The sequence below is a fragment of the Mytilus galloprovincialis genome, chromosome 2 (genome assembly GCF_965363235.1).
Source record: "Mytilus galloprovincialis chromosome 2, xbMytGall1.hap1.1, whole genome shotgun sequence".
Taxonomy (NCBI): Eukaryota; Metazoa; Mollusca; class Bivalvia; order Mytilida; family Mytilidae; genus Mytilus; species Mytilus galloprovincialis.
This window is the reverse complement of record NC_134839.1, coordinates 111906541-111922778: the sequence shown is the minus strand read 5'-3', so window position 1 is coordinate 111922778 and position 16238 is coordinate 111906541. Positions and strand designations below refer to the sequence as shown.

Below are 16238 nucleotides of genomic sequence, written 5' to 3'. Positions count from 1 at the left end.
AATGGCAAGTATTTAAGGAAAAGGGAGATAACATTTTTTTCTAGGCCATTCTTGTGCGTTGCATTTTATAAATTCAATGTATATTGGTTATACCTTTTACGGGGTGTCTCGGGGTTTACCATAAAATTTTATTCAGAAAGCATTTTGGCCATTGTTTATATGTTCCCGTACTTTATTTTGAACATAATTTTCTTTATTATAAAAAGGTATGTACTGTTAGAATTTGATATGACATGCATATTTGCGTTGCTCTGAACGTGCATGTAATGTATGCAGCGTGTTACCCTCCTTTTGTTCTTTACACACTGCACTGTCACTTTCAGCACTGTGCATTTGACTACCCAGTTCCCTAGTCCTAATAATTATGACGTCTGGCAAGGCTATTTTATTTATTTTTCTGGGACGCCTTCCTACGAAAAATAATAAAATAGCCTTGCAAGACGTCATAATTATTTTGACTACCACAATGACCCAGTTCCCCAGCTTGGCCATGAAGAGATAAATGGTCTTACTAGAAGTAGTACTACAAGAAAGTTTACCTTCCTCAAATAAAATGGAGAATGGAAATGGGGAATGTGTCAAAGAGACAAAAACCTGACCAAAGAGCAGACAACAGTCAAAGGCCACCAATGGCAATGGGTCTTCAATGCAGCGATAAAATCCTTGGCCTTACTCGGTTAAGTTTTACCCTTGTCTGTATATTTTGCCGTTTTAGAATCTAATGCATTCTGGATAATATTTTCAAGCGTACACCGAAACTAGTGATTGGTTTGAACCATTTTAAACAATGGAAATTGAGCCAATGGCATTACATTATTTTCATTTTGAAAGCTTTTTGAAAGCATTCTGGTACCACTAAACATACTACATGTACTTTGATTTCTTCTTTACCTTTACCTTCACCCAATGAAATGAATGACATACCAGACTGTGTTCTAGTCAACATCACATTAAAATATCAACATATCAACACAGCGAGAAAATCCCTTGGCCTTACTCGGTTAAGTTTTACCCTTGTCTGTATTCACCGTTTTAGAATCTAATGCATTCTGGGTAATATTTTCAAGCCTACACTGAAACTAGTGATTGGTTTTAAACATTCTAAACAATGGAAATTGAGCCAATGGCATTACGTTATTTTCATTTTGGTGTACGAACAATGAGATTACCTGACATAGACATTAAGATTCTGTAAAGGCGAAAGGCGAATTGTAATATTGTAACTTTCATTCATTCCTAAATATTTATACAGTTCTCAGAGTTATGCAGAATTCACGCATGTGTTGTGTTGATGGACATAGCAGATAAGGACATGTCGTATTGCTTTATGTATTTGTGTTGATAACTTAGCTCGAGCATTATATTAAAGTATGTTAATCAGTACACATGGCTTGTCTCTTAGTCAATATATAGGCTACCAACGTTACATGTATGTAGGTTCCAAAAGTGGATTCCATTCTTTTAAACTTTAGTTTGCATCAACCAAATGTTATAAAACTTGTACACCATGCTTATTACCACATTATACAGATCAAGTTTGATTTTAGTGGCGTCACAATAAGTTTTTTTGAGCTATGCCCTTTATAAATATTAAAACTGCTGAATTTTTCATTGCTGGTCTGAGGAAAGCTGACAATTCTATGATGGAAATGTCATGAATGTATTACCAGCTAAAAAAAAAAAACAGATAAAAAAATGGTCAGATAGTTCCTTGCATGAAAACTTATTTTTATTTACATTGTAATTTCTCATACACAAAATATATAACAATAAATTTGCTTTTAAAGCGACATTACATGTACCATTTACATTGTACATGTAGTTATTAAGATAACTATATCACAATTTTCAGAAAAATTCAGCAGATACTGCAGATACTGCAGCAAAATTTAAAAAAAAATACAAATTTTGAGTAATTTATGGTATCAACTTTTAATCCCTGTCTTGATATAGATAACATTTAGATTCCTTATATGGTATATGGTTGTTAATCTAACATCATCTATTCATATGGAAAATTGAAATGAAGAAAAGTAAAATGTAAGAAATGCATGACCTCAGTACATGTATATATTTACAGGTATGGATTACGGATCAGGGCCAGGTAATCTGTCTGGTTTGAAGCTTGGGTTTGAAGGCTTTGATGATGATGTGTCTAAAGAAAGTACAGATTTAACTGTTGATGCATCGTAAGTTATAAATATGTATTTAGATTTTACTTTTTTGTATTTTTGTGAAAGGATATCAAAATAGAATTAATTGTCAAACTGTACACTTGAAACTGGTACCACTAAATATACTACTTTGATTTCTTCTTTACCTTCACCCAATGAAATGAATGACATACCAGACAGTTTTTTAGTCAAAATCACATTAAAATATCAACATGAAATATACAACTTATTGCTACATTTGTTTACTACAGAAATATTATAATTAGAAGGTGCATTTGAAAAAGAAGATGGGGTATGAGACAACTCTTCACAAGAGACCAAAATGACACAAAAATTAACAACTTTAGCTCACTGTACAGCCTTCAACACTGAGCAAAGTCCATACCACATAGTCAGCTATAAAAGACCTTGAAATGACAAATGTAAAATAATTCAAATAAGAAAACTAATGACATAATTTTAATTTATGTGCACTATTATGGTTTTCCCTTGTCTGCATAGCTTTCAGAGTAAGAGCAAATTTGTCAGCAGTTGCTAGCAGTTAGAATAACGTGTTTGTGATAACATGGTAGAACACAAAACAATGGCTTTACATTTTGTTCTTGTTTGTACAAATGAGTTTTCATGACCTGTATAAATGATGTTATTGTTCTAAATATGCAAAACATCAGATACATCCTTGTAAGTAATGGTGACTATAATTAAGCACTAATGTCATGTTTTATTGATTATGTTGAGTAATTAATTTTAAATGAAATTCTTTGATTTTTTGTACACTTGTAATGTAATAGAAATGAGAATATACATGTAGTGTTAGATGTAAAGACGAGTGATATATATATATATATGTCAAATTATTATGTCTTTTGATATATGCATATAGCTATGTATTATTAATAAGATTTTGCTAAAGTTTGAAGGATTTTTCTTTTAGTTTTGCTTCACAAGATGGCAGTTTTCTTCCAAATCCACAGCTTGGAGATTTACAACAAGGTAAATGTTTATGAACTAATATTATATATAAAGGAACATAAAATTTAATATATAGTAATATGTTACTATATAGAGTATGATGATGCTTACTTGGACTCAACTTGGTTTTGGTTCTATCATCATGATCGTTCCTCTTTTCACATTCCAAACTTTAAAGTCATTGAAGTGTCTAAACAATGTCTTTTGAGTTGTAAATAGTAATTTTATTATGTTTAATTTTGAAAATCAACAGCTCTTGGTAAAAAGATAAAAAAATTGCAGCAAATGTATTTTTTTAGGGAAAATTAAATTTGAATTGAGTACTAAATATTTACCAAACATTTAATTGATATTTTTAGGAAATGTAGTCTTTATGAATTTTAAAGTTACTACGTCAATGCATTAACGGCCAAGGTGACAGACGTTACAACTGTACTGAAAATAAAGGAAAAAAATTTGTTTGGAGATAATATCCTTATCATACATCAGTTTTTTTTTTTTTATACATAATGGTCTCTGGGGGGAAATATCTTTACTTATTCTCAAATGTCAAGGTTCCATTTTACAAGGTCAAGGCAAAAGCAACTATAAATACACCCTTTTTACCACAGAGAAGTGTCTTGAATCCTATTGATATTTGAAATCATCATAAACAATTAACCATAAAATGCCTCTTTGCAAATAATGACCCTTTACTTTCTCAGCACCAATAACTGCAGACAAATTGCAGACATCTTCTTTGAGCCATAGTATTTGTCAAACTTTCCAAAAGATTATGAATGAGCACCACAAACAATATAATGGTTGTGGACCCACTTAGCTTAACCTACCAATAAAATGTATCCTAAATGTGTTTTCATCTGTCGTATGCATGAACTTTTTGAACTTAAACATTAAACGAACAACAATCAATCAAAAAATGTTTATAAGTTGAACTAAGGTAGTACCTAACACTACAGGGAGATAACTCTATAAAGTCAGCTAAACATTTTAATCAATCAATAAATCTTTATAAGTTGTACTTAATTCCTTATAGCTATATAATAAATGTCTTTTCAGTGGCCAACATACCAGCATCAGAAAATGAAACACAGTCAGAGGTAAGACTTATATTCTATGTTTCTCATGTTTCTCTGTAAACTTATATTGTTGATAGGATTTTTATACTCATCAAATGATAGAATGTGAATAGCGCCAACCATATTTTACAAATGACTACTGTAATAATGGTATATTTAAAAGGACTTTTACTTGTAAATGATGATTAAGAAAACACAACATTAAATGTAGTGTGAGAGGGTTTAGTATCAAGCCTAGTAATTACATACCAAAGAAGTTCAAATTGATATTTGATGTTTATCATTTTTACTGTAGTAATCGTAAAAAAAGGAATGTTTAATTAAGAGACAAGAGTTATTTGTCTTAGTAATTTGACATTTCTTCACGTTACTTTATGAATAAGGACAAATAAAATATGATTCAGCATGTCAGTCTAGTATAAAGCAATTAATATATATATAACTGTAAAATTTTATCATTTGTCCGTTGGACATGGGTATATTTAAAAAAGAAGATGTGGTAGGATTGCCAATGAGACAACTGACCTTCCATTACACATCAAAAACTGCCATACAGACTTGTATGCTGATGACACAACTATGCATACATAAGGAAAGACTATTGGTGACATGCAATTAAAAGTACAAGATGATCTCCAATGTGTTGGAAAATGGTGTCATGAAAATAGCCTGTTCATAAATTCAGATAAGACGAAATGTATGGTTATAGGTACAAGACAAAGGCTGCGTTTAAATCAAGCAGATCCAGTTCTAACTATTGAGAATAATATTCTTCAAAAATCATCAATTGAAAAACTTTTAGGTGTTAGAATTGACTCTAATCTGTCCTGGACAGGCCATATTAATTACTTATGTTCATCAATTTCATCAAGAATTTTTTTACTCTCTAAAATCAAGAAATTTCTAAATATTGATCTAAGAAAATTATTTTATAATGGTTATATTCTCCCACTGATAGATTATTGTTGTATTATTTGGAGTGGTTGTGCTAAAAATGAGCTAGTCAGAATAATAAAATTGCAAAAAAGGGCTGCAAGACTTATTTTAGATGCTGATCCACTTTCATCATCAGCGCCACTGTTTAAACAGCTTGGATGGATGACAGTAGAGAACAGAATCTCATACCACAAATCAGTTTTGATGCATAAATGCCTTAAGAATGAAGCCCCTGTATATCTCACTGAAAAGTTTAAAGAAATGCCAGAAATAAACCAATATTGTTTGAGAAATGCCTCTTGCAAAAATTTACAAGTTCCAAAAGCCAAAACAGAGCTTTATAAGAAATCTTTTATATATTCAGGATCTATTTTATGGAATAACTTACCAATATCCCTGAAAAAATCAACCTCAAGTACAAGCTCATTCAAAAAAGATTTAAAAAATTACTTGATGGAACATTAAGAAGCTGTGCGTTTTTTATATGCATAATAATTTTCACACACTTACTCAAACTTATGATATTGTTGATGCCAATACTATACATGTCATATATGAATTTGTAACTTTTACCTGTTTTGAAAATTGTATATTTCATAACAATTTTTTATTTCATTATTCATGTATGTGTGTCTGTTTGATATTTTGCAATTGTTTGTTATATTTCATTGTATTTTATGAGGGCCTCGGGGAAGATTAGCTTTACAGCTAACTGTGTAACCCTCTTTAAATAAAGAATTATTATTATTATTATTATTATTAACTCTCCACAAGAGACCAAATGACTAAGAAATTAACAACTATAGGTCACTCTCGGCCTTTAACAATGAGCAAAATCTATATTGCATAGTCAGCTGTAAAAGGCCCTAAAATGACAAATGTAAAATAATTCCAATGAGAAAACTAACGGTCGAATTTATGTACAAAAAATGAACAAAAACAAATATGTAACACATCAACAACCACTGAATTACAGGCTTCTTACTATATGACTTAATGGTATGATTGTTGTTATTTGCCAGATTTCCCTTTTTCAGAAAACAAAGAAAGGAGGATGGCCAAAAGGGAAAAAAAGAAAGAAACTGAAAGATCGTAATGCCCCAAAACCAGCACTATCTGGATACATACGCTTCCTGAACGAGAAAAGAGAAGTGATGAGAAAAGAAAACCCAAACCTGTCTTTCTCAGAACTAACACGACTGCTAGGGAGTGAATGGAGCAAACTTCAACAGCATGAAAAACAAGTAATTTAAATGTCTATTAAAGTTCAAATACAACAGTATGAAAAACAATTAATACTGACACAGAATGTAACTTTATCTAAATTGAATACAACAACCATGGAAACAAATAATTGGTATATTTATATCTAAGCTAAATTCATTGGTATTTATTGATATCTAAGTTTAATAAAATCCAAAGAAGCTAGAATGATAAACTTCAAAATTGAAACTTTTAACATGAAACACAGTTATAACGGAATTTGATGAGACTGTCATCAAAGTAAGAGGGTTAGCACTATAAAACCAGGTTTAATCGACCATTTTCTATATTTGAAAATGCCTGTACCAAGTCAGGAATATGACAGTTCTTGTCCATTTGTTTTTGATGTGTTTTGTTATTTGATTTTGACATGTGATTATCTTTCCGAATTGATTTTCCTCTAAGTTCAGTATTTTTGTGATTTTACTTTTTTATATGCCAGTCTTGTGACTTTTGGGAGTAAATCAGAAAATATAGAGTTATCTTCCATTCCACACCAATTAATAACAAGTGAAACATGCCTGAGAGTGTTGATAGATAGTAATAACTTAAGAATGTGGCATAATGATTACCTTATATATCAAGTCAAAAATATTGTTCGTTTCTCTTCACGAAGAGTAAAATTTCCAAGCTGAATTGAACGTTTTTGTAAAACAATTGTTTTTATATGACCTTTCAAAATCTTAAGCTGTAAATGTGTATTAGTTTTTCAAAGGGGAAAAATTATGTTTGTAAATAGTATTTTGTCCTTTATATGAAAATAAAAACAAAAAAACTAAATTCCTCCATTTTTTTCAGAGATATCTTGATGAAGCAGAGAAGGACAAAGAAAGATACTGGAAAGAAATGGAGGCATATCAGAAAACAGAAGCATTTAAACAATTCAAAATACTTAGAGAAAAAAGAATGAAAGGTACTGTTACAGTAATGCAATGTTTTCAACTATCTGATGTAAGCAACTATGGTTTAGTCATGTAAATTCTTTAAAATTTCTGTCACTCCTGAAAATCATTACATACCATCTGAAGTATATCTACTGCTAATTTTCTTTGCCAAACAAGAAGTTGAAAAAAAGAAGAGTAATGAATTTAGCCTAGTTCTTAACAAGGTTGGGCGGTAAATACCACCCCCGGTATTTACCAGTGGTATTTACCGGTATTTACCGCCCCGGACAATACTCTCCAAGTGGTCAATACTGGCAAATATTGGTCAATTGACATTTTCATGGTTGTTTTTACTATTAATTGAAGTAAAAACTTGATAAAAAGTTAAATATACTTAAACTTTAATTTTTATGCATGTGTCAGCTTATAAAATTAATCAATTTGATATGTTTTATTCATTTATAACACTTATTCCTACTGATTTAAAATTTAGTTATTCAAATTATGATATTGTATACTTAAGATATATATAAAAATGTACATATTATTTCAACATTTATAAATCAATATATTTTTTATTCAAAATGTATGATTTTACAGGTAATTAAAATTAAAGGTAAATAAAACCACAGGTAAAAGAGTTACATGTGTCTTTTTACCTATCACCTGGCATTGCTAGGTGTGAAATTTTAATTACTAAAACAACAGCCCCCAATAAAAGTTGTCAGTACATGTGTTGAAAGTAATAAAAGGTATATGAAGACTCCCTTAAACAATAAATTATTTCCTGTCTATTTAACTGTGTGATAAAAACCTTCTTCATGCTGGAAATAGAAATTTTGAAGCAGGGACAAAAAGTTTTTATCTTTTACTACACATTAATCAATATAGATCCCTGTTTGTTTGAACTTACAATAGAAATAGAATTGAAAGCATTGAAAATGATTTGAACACTTTCTGTATTTAATTATTAATAGTAATTATAATTGACCAGGTAAAGATTGGTTTTTATAGTAATGACCACTCAAAATTTCAATCGACCAGTATTTGCCGGTATTTCCCAGTATTTGCCAGTATTTCCCGGTAATTACCGGTATTTTTATACTACTTAAAAAGTTAAATCGTGCCATCATCATAAAAAAAATCATTTTCATCAAAATTTAATAAAAATTTAAATCCTTAAGAAAACATTTTTATACTACTTAAAAAGTTAAATCGTGCCATCATCATAAAAAAAATCATTTTCATCAAAATTTAATAAAAATTTAAATCCTTAAGAAAACACCAGTAGCTGTCTGAATCTGAAAAATAATTGACTTTACAAAGATTTTCTGACGGTACCAAAAGCAAAATGGAGAACATTGTACTGAAATGCTTTAGAAGAGTTTAATATTTGTTGTAAATACTTAGTTTTAAATCAGAATTGCATAAGAATATTGACAAGAAAGATAATCTAAGCAATTCAAATAACTAACGTTCTTTTTACTTTGTGAAAAAATATTGTGACCAACATATTATAGTGTACAAACATATTTCCTTATATTACAGAGGATGTCAGTGATGATAGTTACAACAATACAGTCGAGGTAATTATTATTGAAAATAGAAATTCTCAGAAAAATTTCGTAATAATGTCACATTTTTTCAAATAATTTAAAAATTCATTTTAGTACCAAGAACTTTCATTGATTTGTAGTTAACAGAGTGTGTCATCACATGAAAGATTGTTTATGTATCTGAAATTAACACCATATGATAAAAGAACTTTTATCTAATGTAATAACAAGATATACCACTGGCAGTAGAGCTGTTGTACAATTATACTTATTTTCTCTATACCAATGTAATACACTGGCTGTTTGAAAAGAAAGATATATTTATCAAATACTTGACACCAAGTTTATCAGGATGTTTGCATTGTAAATATGATTGGCACTGGCAGGTAATGACCCACCAGAGTTTTAATCTGAATACACTTTTCCAAGATTTGATTGGTGTGTTGCTGTTCAAAGTTTTAACTAAAAAATAAGTTTTGCAGCAAAAACGGTTAATTGGCCCATTGAAACATAATAAAAAAATATAGCAGATTTTCATATACTATGAATGTTTTTATATTTATAGATTAAAGATGAAACAGAGCCAGGAACATTTGATATCCCAATATTTACAGAGGACTTTCTTGATTATAATAAATGTAGGTAAACAAACAATTTCTGTGAAGCTGAAGATAAATCATTTATACAACATAACAAAGTAGCAGGATGATATAGTCTTTTTCCAGTCCATCCATTATTCAGTCAATCCCTTGTTTCACATGTCATTTTGGTTTCCGTTTTGCTACATGAAATACTTAATATCTGATTGCAAGCTTTTTTTCATATACATGTATGGTAGTATAATGAGAATAGGATCCTTAATGATTTTGAGGTCACTGCATCTAAGGTCGAAGCCAACACTACACAAGCCAGTAAAGCCAGGGCCATTAGGCAAATCCTACTACAGCACATGTTGCCGAGATCAATTCAAACCTTCATTCAACTTGTAACAAATTCAGTATTTCTTGAAATGAAACAGATCAATGCAACCATTACAAATTAATAAAACTTGTTTATAAGTGCAGTTATTTTCAAATATATAAAACATTTACATATTTAGCTGTATTTGTAAAAAGGATTTGTTTAGTAACAATAGAATTTTGTTAAAATTTTAGCAAGAGAAGGAGAACTACGACAGTTTAGAAAACAAGCTACAGAATTAGAGGAACAAAATGCCATCCTCAGTAAACATATAGAAAATATGAAGCAAGCCATTGATAAGTTAGAAATAGATGCTGTACAACAAAGAAGTTCTAATTGTGCATTAACACAACATCTTGATTCATTACGGTCAACGTTATCTACACATTTTGCTGCCATTCCAATACCAGGTATTTATGTCATTCTTATGTTATGACAATCATTTTATACATGTATGTGATAAATGTGAAAAGTATGTTTAAAACTTCTTTTTACAAAAGAATATTATTTTTACATATTTTTTATACTGTTCAAAATTGAGTTGTTATAAAAAATCATGTCATATAAGTATTCATAAGATTCTTATTGCTGTTTATGGCATAAAATACAGTTACAAGGGAGGTAATAACGTGGCTAACATTAAACTTTGTATAATGACATTTTTGGAAAAAAATGCATTTGGCGAGATTAATTAATATTATTCATAAAAAATTAGCAATCATACAAAATCTTGTAATCTTTATGTAAGACATGAAATTAAATCTCTAAGTAAAAACAATCCATTAAAAAAAAAGTAACCACTAAAAAAATGAACTTCTAAATAATTTATCATTTCTATTTTCAGGTTCAAATGAGCTTCCATCAGTAGAAACTGTTGATTCCTACATGGCCAAACTACATAACATAATAGTAGAAAGTCCACAAGAACATCAAAGTCTTATAATAACTATAAGAGATATTGTTAATCGTCTTAATTTAGATGGGTAAGCTTAGGTTTATTAAGTGACTGGTATACTTTCTTAGAGAATGTTAAATGACCATCCATCATCATCCTTCATAGTTAGATATTTGTCATCTATCCCTCAACAGTTTGCACTTGAAAGATGCATTACTACAGTTGAATCACAACTTTACAAAACAAAGTATACATTCAATCTTATTTAATAAAAAAAGATTTTTTGCAGGGGAAAAAAAACAATGCAAAGAAAAAAACACAAGCCAATATACAATTATTGACTTTTGATGAGGTTGATGCAATGATTTATTAACCCAGAGATGTGATATTCACCGAGGCCAACGTCTGATAGTGAATATTATAACTCTGGCATTGATAAATCATTGTATCAACTGAAATCAAAAGTCAACAATTGTTTTATGAATGAATTGTTATCCTTCTATTTTCTAGAACTTGTTTGTGATACTGTTAGAACTGCTGCCTGTTCTATAAGTAATATATCATGTGCTTTTGCAGTTGCTAATGTTCACAAGTCGAAATTGTCAAAAAAAGTTTACTAAAAACAATATCATCAAAAACAAGAACTAAAGAAAAATACACAGAAAACAACAAAAAAAAACCTCCAAAAAAACAGAAATTAATTGAAGTCATAAACCTAGGTCATTGACAAAAATCTATATTTGGGTACAAATCTTATATTAACCTCTTGTGATATTTTCCTTAGTGAATATAACGTTTTATTAAAAAGCATTTCCTATGCTTTTAGCCAATAAGAAAATGGAAAATTTAGTCATATAATGATGTTTTAAGCTATTTTCTTATTGGACTTATGATAGATTTGTAACACTCCAGTCAACCATTGAAGTTTCTGTTTCTGTTTTCCTCAGTATAAGATGTAGAAATGAGAAACACTTACAACACATTATTTTCATGTCATGATTTACACAACTCCAATACAATGTATATCCTATATCTCCATGCTTTTTGGACTACCAGGCAGAAAAAAACATTTTTAATATATATCATTGTCAGAATATTAACTTTTCTCAATGTTCTTTTTTTATTTTTATTCATGCCAGTTTTGTTTAAAATGACCTTCATAATTAATGTATCCTTATCATAGCATAAAAAATTATCAATGAATGAATTAGATATTGAATATCTCTACACTTTTTTTATGAAAAGCTTTTTTTTTAGTATATCATACAGAAATAAGGTAATATTCTCATTGACAACAAAATGTAAGGCTTGGTTATTGCTTGTTAACTGTCCAGTGGCAAATATTTCATGCATTTTTAGTATTATTAGCTCACCTGGCCTAAAAGGCCATGTGAGCTTTTCTCATCACTTGGCGTCCGTCGTCGTCGTCGTCGTCGTCGTCGTTAACAATTTTTCAAACATCTTCTCCTCTGAAACTACTGAATGGATTTGAATGAAACTTAACATGATTGTTCCTTAGTATATCCTGCACAAAATATGCGCTTCGATTTTTGATCTGGCAAAAAACATGGCCGCCGTTACTTAAAATAGAACATAGGGGTCAAATGCAGTTTTTGGCTTATATCTCAAAAATGAAAGCATTTAGAGCAAATCTGACAGGGGTAAAAATGTTCATTAGGTCAAGATCTATCAGCCCTGAAATTTTCAGATGAATCAAACAAACCATTGTTGGGTTGCTGCCACTTAATTGGTAATTTTAAGGAAATTTTGCAGTTTTTGGTCATTATCTTGAATATTATTATAGATAAAGATAAACTGTAAACAGCAAAAAAGATCAGCAAAGTAAAATCTACAAATAAGTTAATATGACCAAAATTGTCAATTGACCCCTTAAGGGGTTATTGTCCTTTAATGACAATTTTTCACAATTTGTTCATCATATTTGCTAACTTTAAAAAATCTTCTCCTCTGAAACTACTGAATGGATTTGGTTAAAACTTAGCATGATTGTTCCTTAGATTATCCTGCACAAAGTGTGTGCTTTGATTTTTGATCCGTCAAAAAACATGGCCGCCGTTACTTAAAATAGAACATAGGGGTCAAATGCAGTTTTTGGCTTATATCTCAAAAACGAAAGCATTTAGAGCAAATCTGACATGTAGTAAAAATGTTCATTAGGTCAAGATCTATCAGCCCTGAAATTTTCAGATGAATCAAACAAACCATTGTTGGGTTGCTGCCACTTAATTGGTAATTTTAAGGAAATTTTGCAGTTTTTGGTCATTATCTTGAATATTATTATAGATAAAGATAAACTGTAAACAGCAAAAAAGATCAGCAAAGTAAGATCTACAAATAAGTTAATATGACCAAAATTGTCAATTGACCCCTTAAGGGGTTATTGTCCTTTAATGACAATTTTTCACAATTTGTTCATCATATTTGCTTACTTTAAAAAATCTTCTCCTCTGAAACTACTGAATGGATTTGGTTAAAACTTAGCATGATTGTTCCTTAGATTATCCTGCACAAAGTGTGTGCTTTGATTTTTGATCCGTCAAAAAACATGGCCGCCGTTACTTAAAATAGAACATAGGGGTCAAATGCAGTTTTTGGCTTATATCTCAAAAACGAAAGCATTTAGAGCAAATCTGACACGGAGTAAAAATGTTCATTAGGTCAAGATCTATCAGCCCTGAAATTTTCAGATGAATCAAACAAACCATTGTTGGGTTGCTGCCACTTAATTGGTAATTTTAAGGAAATTTTGCAGTTTTTGGTCATTATCTTGAATATTATTATAGATAAAGATAAACTGTAAACAGCAAAAAAGATCAGCAAAGTAAAATCTACAAATAAGGTAATATGACCAAAATTGTCAATTGACCCCTTAAGGGGTTATTGTCCTTTAATGACAATTTTTCACAATTTGTTCATCATATTTGCTAACTTTAAAAAATCTTCTCCTCTGAAACTACTGAATGGATTTGGTTAAAACTTAGCATGATTGTTCCTTAGATTATCCTGCACAAAGTGTGTGCTTTGATTTTTGATCCGTCAAAAAACATGGCCGCCGTTACTTAAAATAGAACATAGGGGTCAAATGCAGTTTTTGGCTTATATCTCAAAAACGAAAGCATTTAGAGCAAATCTGACATGTAGTAAAAATGTTCATTAGGTCAAGATCTATCAGCCCTGAAATTTTCAGATGAATCAAACAAACCATTGTTGGGTTGCTGCCACTTAATTGGTAATTTTAAGGAAATTTTGCAGTTTTTGGTCATTATCTTGAATATTATTATAGATAAAGATAAACTGTAAACAGCAAAAAAGATCAGCAAAGTAAAATCTACAAATAAGTTAATATGACCAAAATTGTCAATTGACCCCTTAAGGGGTTATTGTCCTTTAATGACAATTTTTCACAATTTGTTCATCATATTTGCTTACTTTAAAAAATCTTCTCCTCTGAAACTACTGAATGGATTTGGTTAAAACTTAGCATGATTGTTCCTTAGATTATCCTGCACAAAGTGTGTGCTTTGATTTTTTGATCCGTCAAAAAACATGGCCGCCGTTACTTAAAATAGAACATAGGGGTCAAATGCAGTTTTTGGCTTATATCTCAAAAACGAAAGCATTTAGAGCAAATCTGACACGGAGTAAAAATGTTCATTAGGTCAAGATCTATCAGCCCTGAAATTTTCAGATGAATCAAACAAACCATTGTTGGGTTGCTGCCACTTAATTGGTAATTTTAAGGAAATTTTGCAGTTTTTGGTCATTATCTTGAATATTATTATAGATAAAGATAAACTGTAAACAGCAAAAAAGATCAGCAAAGTAAGATCTACAAATAAGTTAATATGACCAAAATTGTCAATTGACCCCTTAAGGGGTTATTGTCCTTTAATGACAATTTTTCACAATTTGTTCATCATATTTGCTAACTTTAAAAAATCTTCTCCTCTGAAACTACTGAATGGATTTGGTTAAAACTTAGTATGGTTGTTCCTTAGATTATCCTGCACAAAGTGTGTGCTTTGATTTTTGATCCGTCAAAAAACATGGCCGCCGTTACTTAAAATAGAACATAGGGGTCAAATGCAGTTTTTGGCTTATATCTCAAAAACGAAAGCATTTAGAGCAAATCTGACACGGAGTAAAAATGTTCATTAGGTCAAGATCTATCAGCCCTGAAATTTTCAGATGAATCAAACAAACCATTGTTGGGTTGCTGCCACTTAATTGGTAATTTTAAGGAAATTTTGCAGTTTTTGGTCATTATCTTGAATATTATTATAGATAAAGATAAACTGTAAACAGCAAAAAAGATCAGCAAAGTAAGATCTACAAATAAGTTAATATGACCAAAATTGTCAATTGACCCCTTAAGGGGTTATTGTCCTTTAATGACAATTTTTCACAATTTGTTCATCATATTTGCTAACTTTAAAAAATCTTCTCCTCTGAAACTACTGAATGGATTTGGTTAAAACTTAGTATGGTTGTTCCTTAGATTATCCTGCACAAAGTGTGTGCTTTGATTTTTGATCCGTCAAAAAACATGGCCGCCGTTACTTAAAATAGAACATAGGGGTCAAATGCAGTTTTTTGGCTTATATCTCAAAAACGAAAGCATTAAGAGCAAATCTGACATGGAGTAAAAATGTTCATTAGGTCAATATCTATCAGCCCTGAAATTTTCAAATGAATCAAACATCCAATTGCTGGGTTGCTGCCACTTAATTGGTAATTTTAAGGAAATTTTGCAGTTTTTGGTCATTATCTTGAATATTATTATAGATAAAGATAAACTGTAAACAGCAAATATGATCAGCAAAGTAAGATCTACAAATAAGTCAATTTGACCAAAATTGTCAATTGACCTCTTTAGGAGTTATTGCCCTTTAAAGACTTTTTTCACAATTTGTTCATCATGTTGACTTACTTTAAAAAATCTTCTCTTATGAAACTGCTGTATCAATTTCAGCCAAACTTAGGCTAAATGAGTTTCAGAGTTTCAGAGTATCTAGTATAAATTTTATATTTCATTTCCTTGTATGTCAAGAAACATAGCTCCTATGGCTAAAATAGAACATAGGAGAAAATGATTTTTTTTTGCTTTTGAAGAAAATAGGACGATTCAAAGAACATTTAAATAAATTGAAAAGCCAAAATAATCATTGATGAGAGATTAAACCAAAAAAATTCAGGTGAGCGATTCAGGCTCTTGAGAGCCTCTTGTTATTAAACTTGATAATGCACATGACTATTATTTTCAGAATTTTTTAAGAGTATATTGTTATTTCTAATGTTTCTTTTTCAGAGAAAAGCTGTGACAACACCACCATACACTTTCACAGAAACATCCAAGTGAATAAAATAAGACACAAGAGAAGCTTTAATATAGTTGTCAAGTAAACTATCAAATGAAAACCCATAACCATATACCAAATGTTATGTTGTATAGTCTTTGAACATTAGTGTATTTGAAGGATAGATGTATGTTTAACTGA

General features: G+C 30.2%; 1 protein-coding gene across 1 annotated transcript; it reads left to right on the top strand.

Moving 5' to 3' along the window:
* Positions 1-92: 92 nt before the first annotated feature.
* Positions 93-16238, top strand: LOC143065392 (high mobility group protein 20A-like). The gene is made up of 11 exons (XM_076238937.1): positions 93-206; positions 2081-2189; positions 3109-3167; positions 4206-4246; positions 6199-6405; positions 7223-7337; positions 8857-8894; positions 9430-9502; positions 10019-10234; positions 10669-10807; positions 16049-16238. Exons 2-11 carry the CDS (start codon positions 2083-2085, stop codon positions 16059-16061), a joined length of 1008 nt encoding a protein of 335 aa, XP_076095052.1. The 5' UTR covers positions 93-206; positions 2081-2082; the 3' UTR covers positions 16062-16238.

Coding starts and splice junctions, on each gene's coding strand:
- LOC143065392 (XM_076238937.1), top strand. CDS start 2,083: ATGGATTACGGATCAGGGCCAGGTAATCTGTCTGGTTTGAAGCTTGGG. Junction 3,168..4,205: donor GCTTGGAGATTTACAACAAG/GTAAATGTTTAT, acceptor ATGTCTTTTCAG/TGGCCAACATACCAGCATCA. Junction 7,338..8,856: donor TAGAGAAAAAAGAATGAAAG/GTACTGTTACAG, acceptor CTTATATTACAG/AGGATGTCAGTGATGATAGT.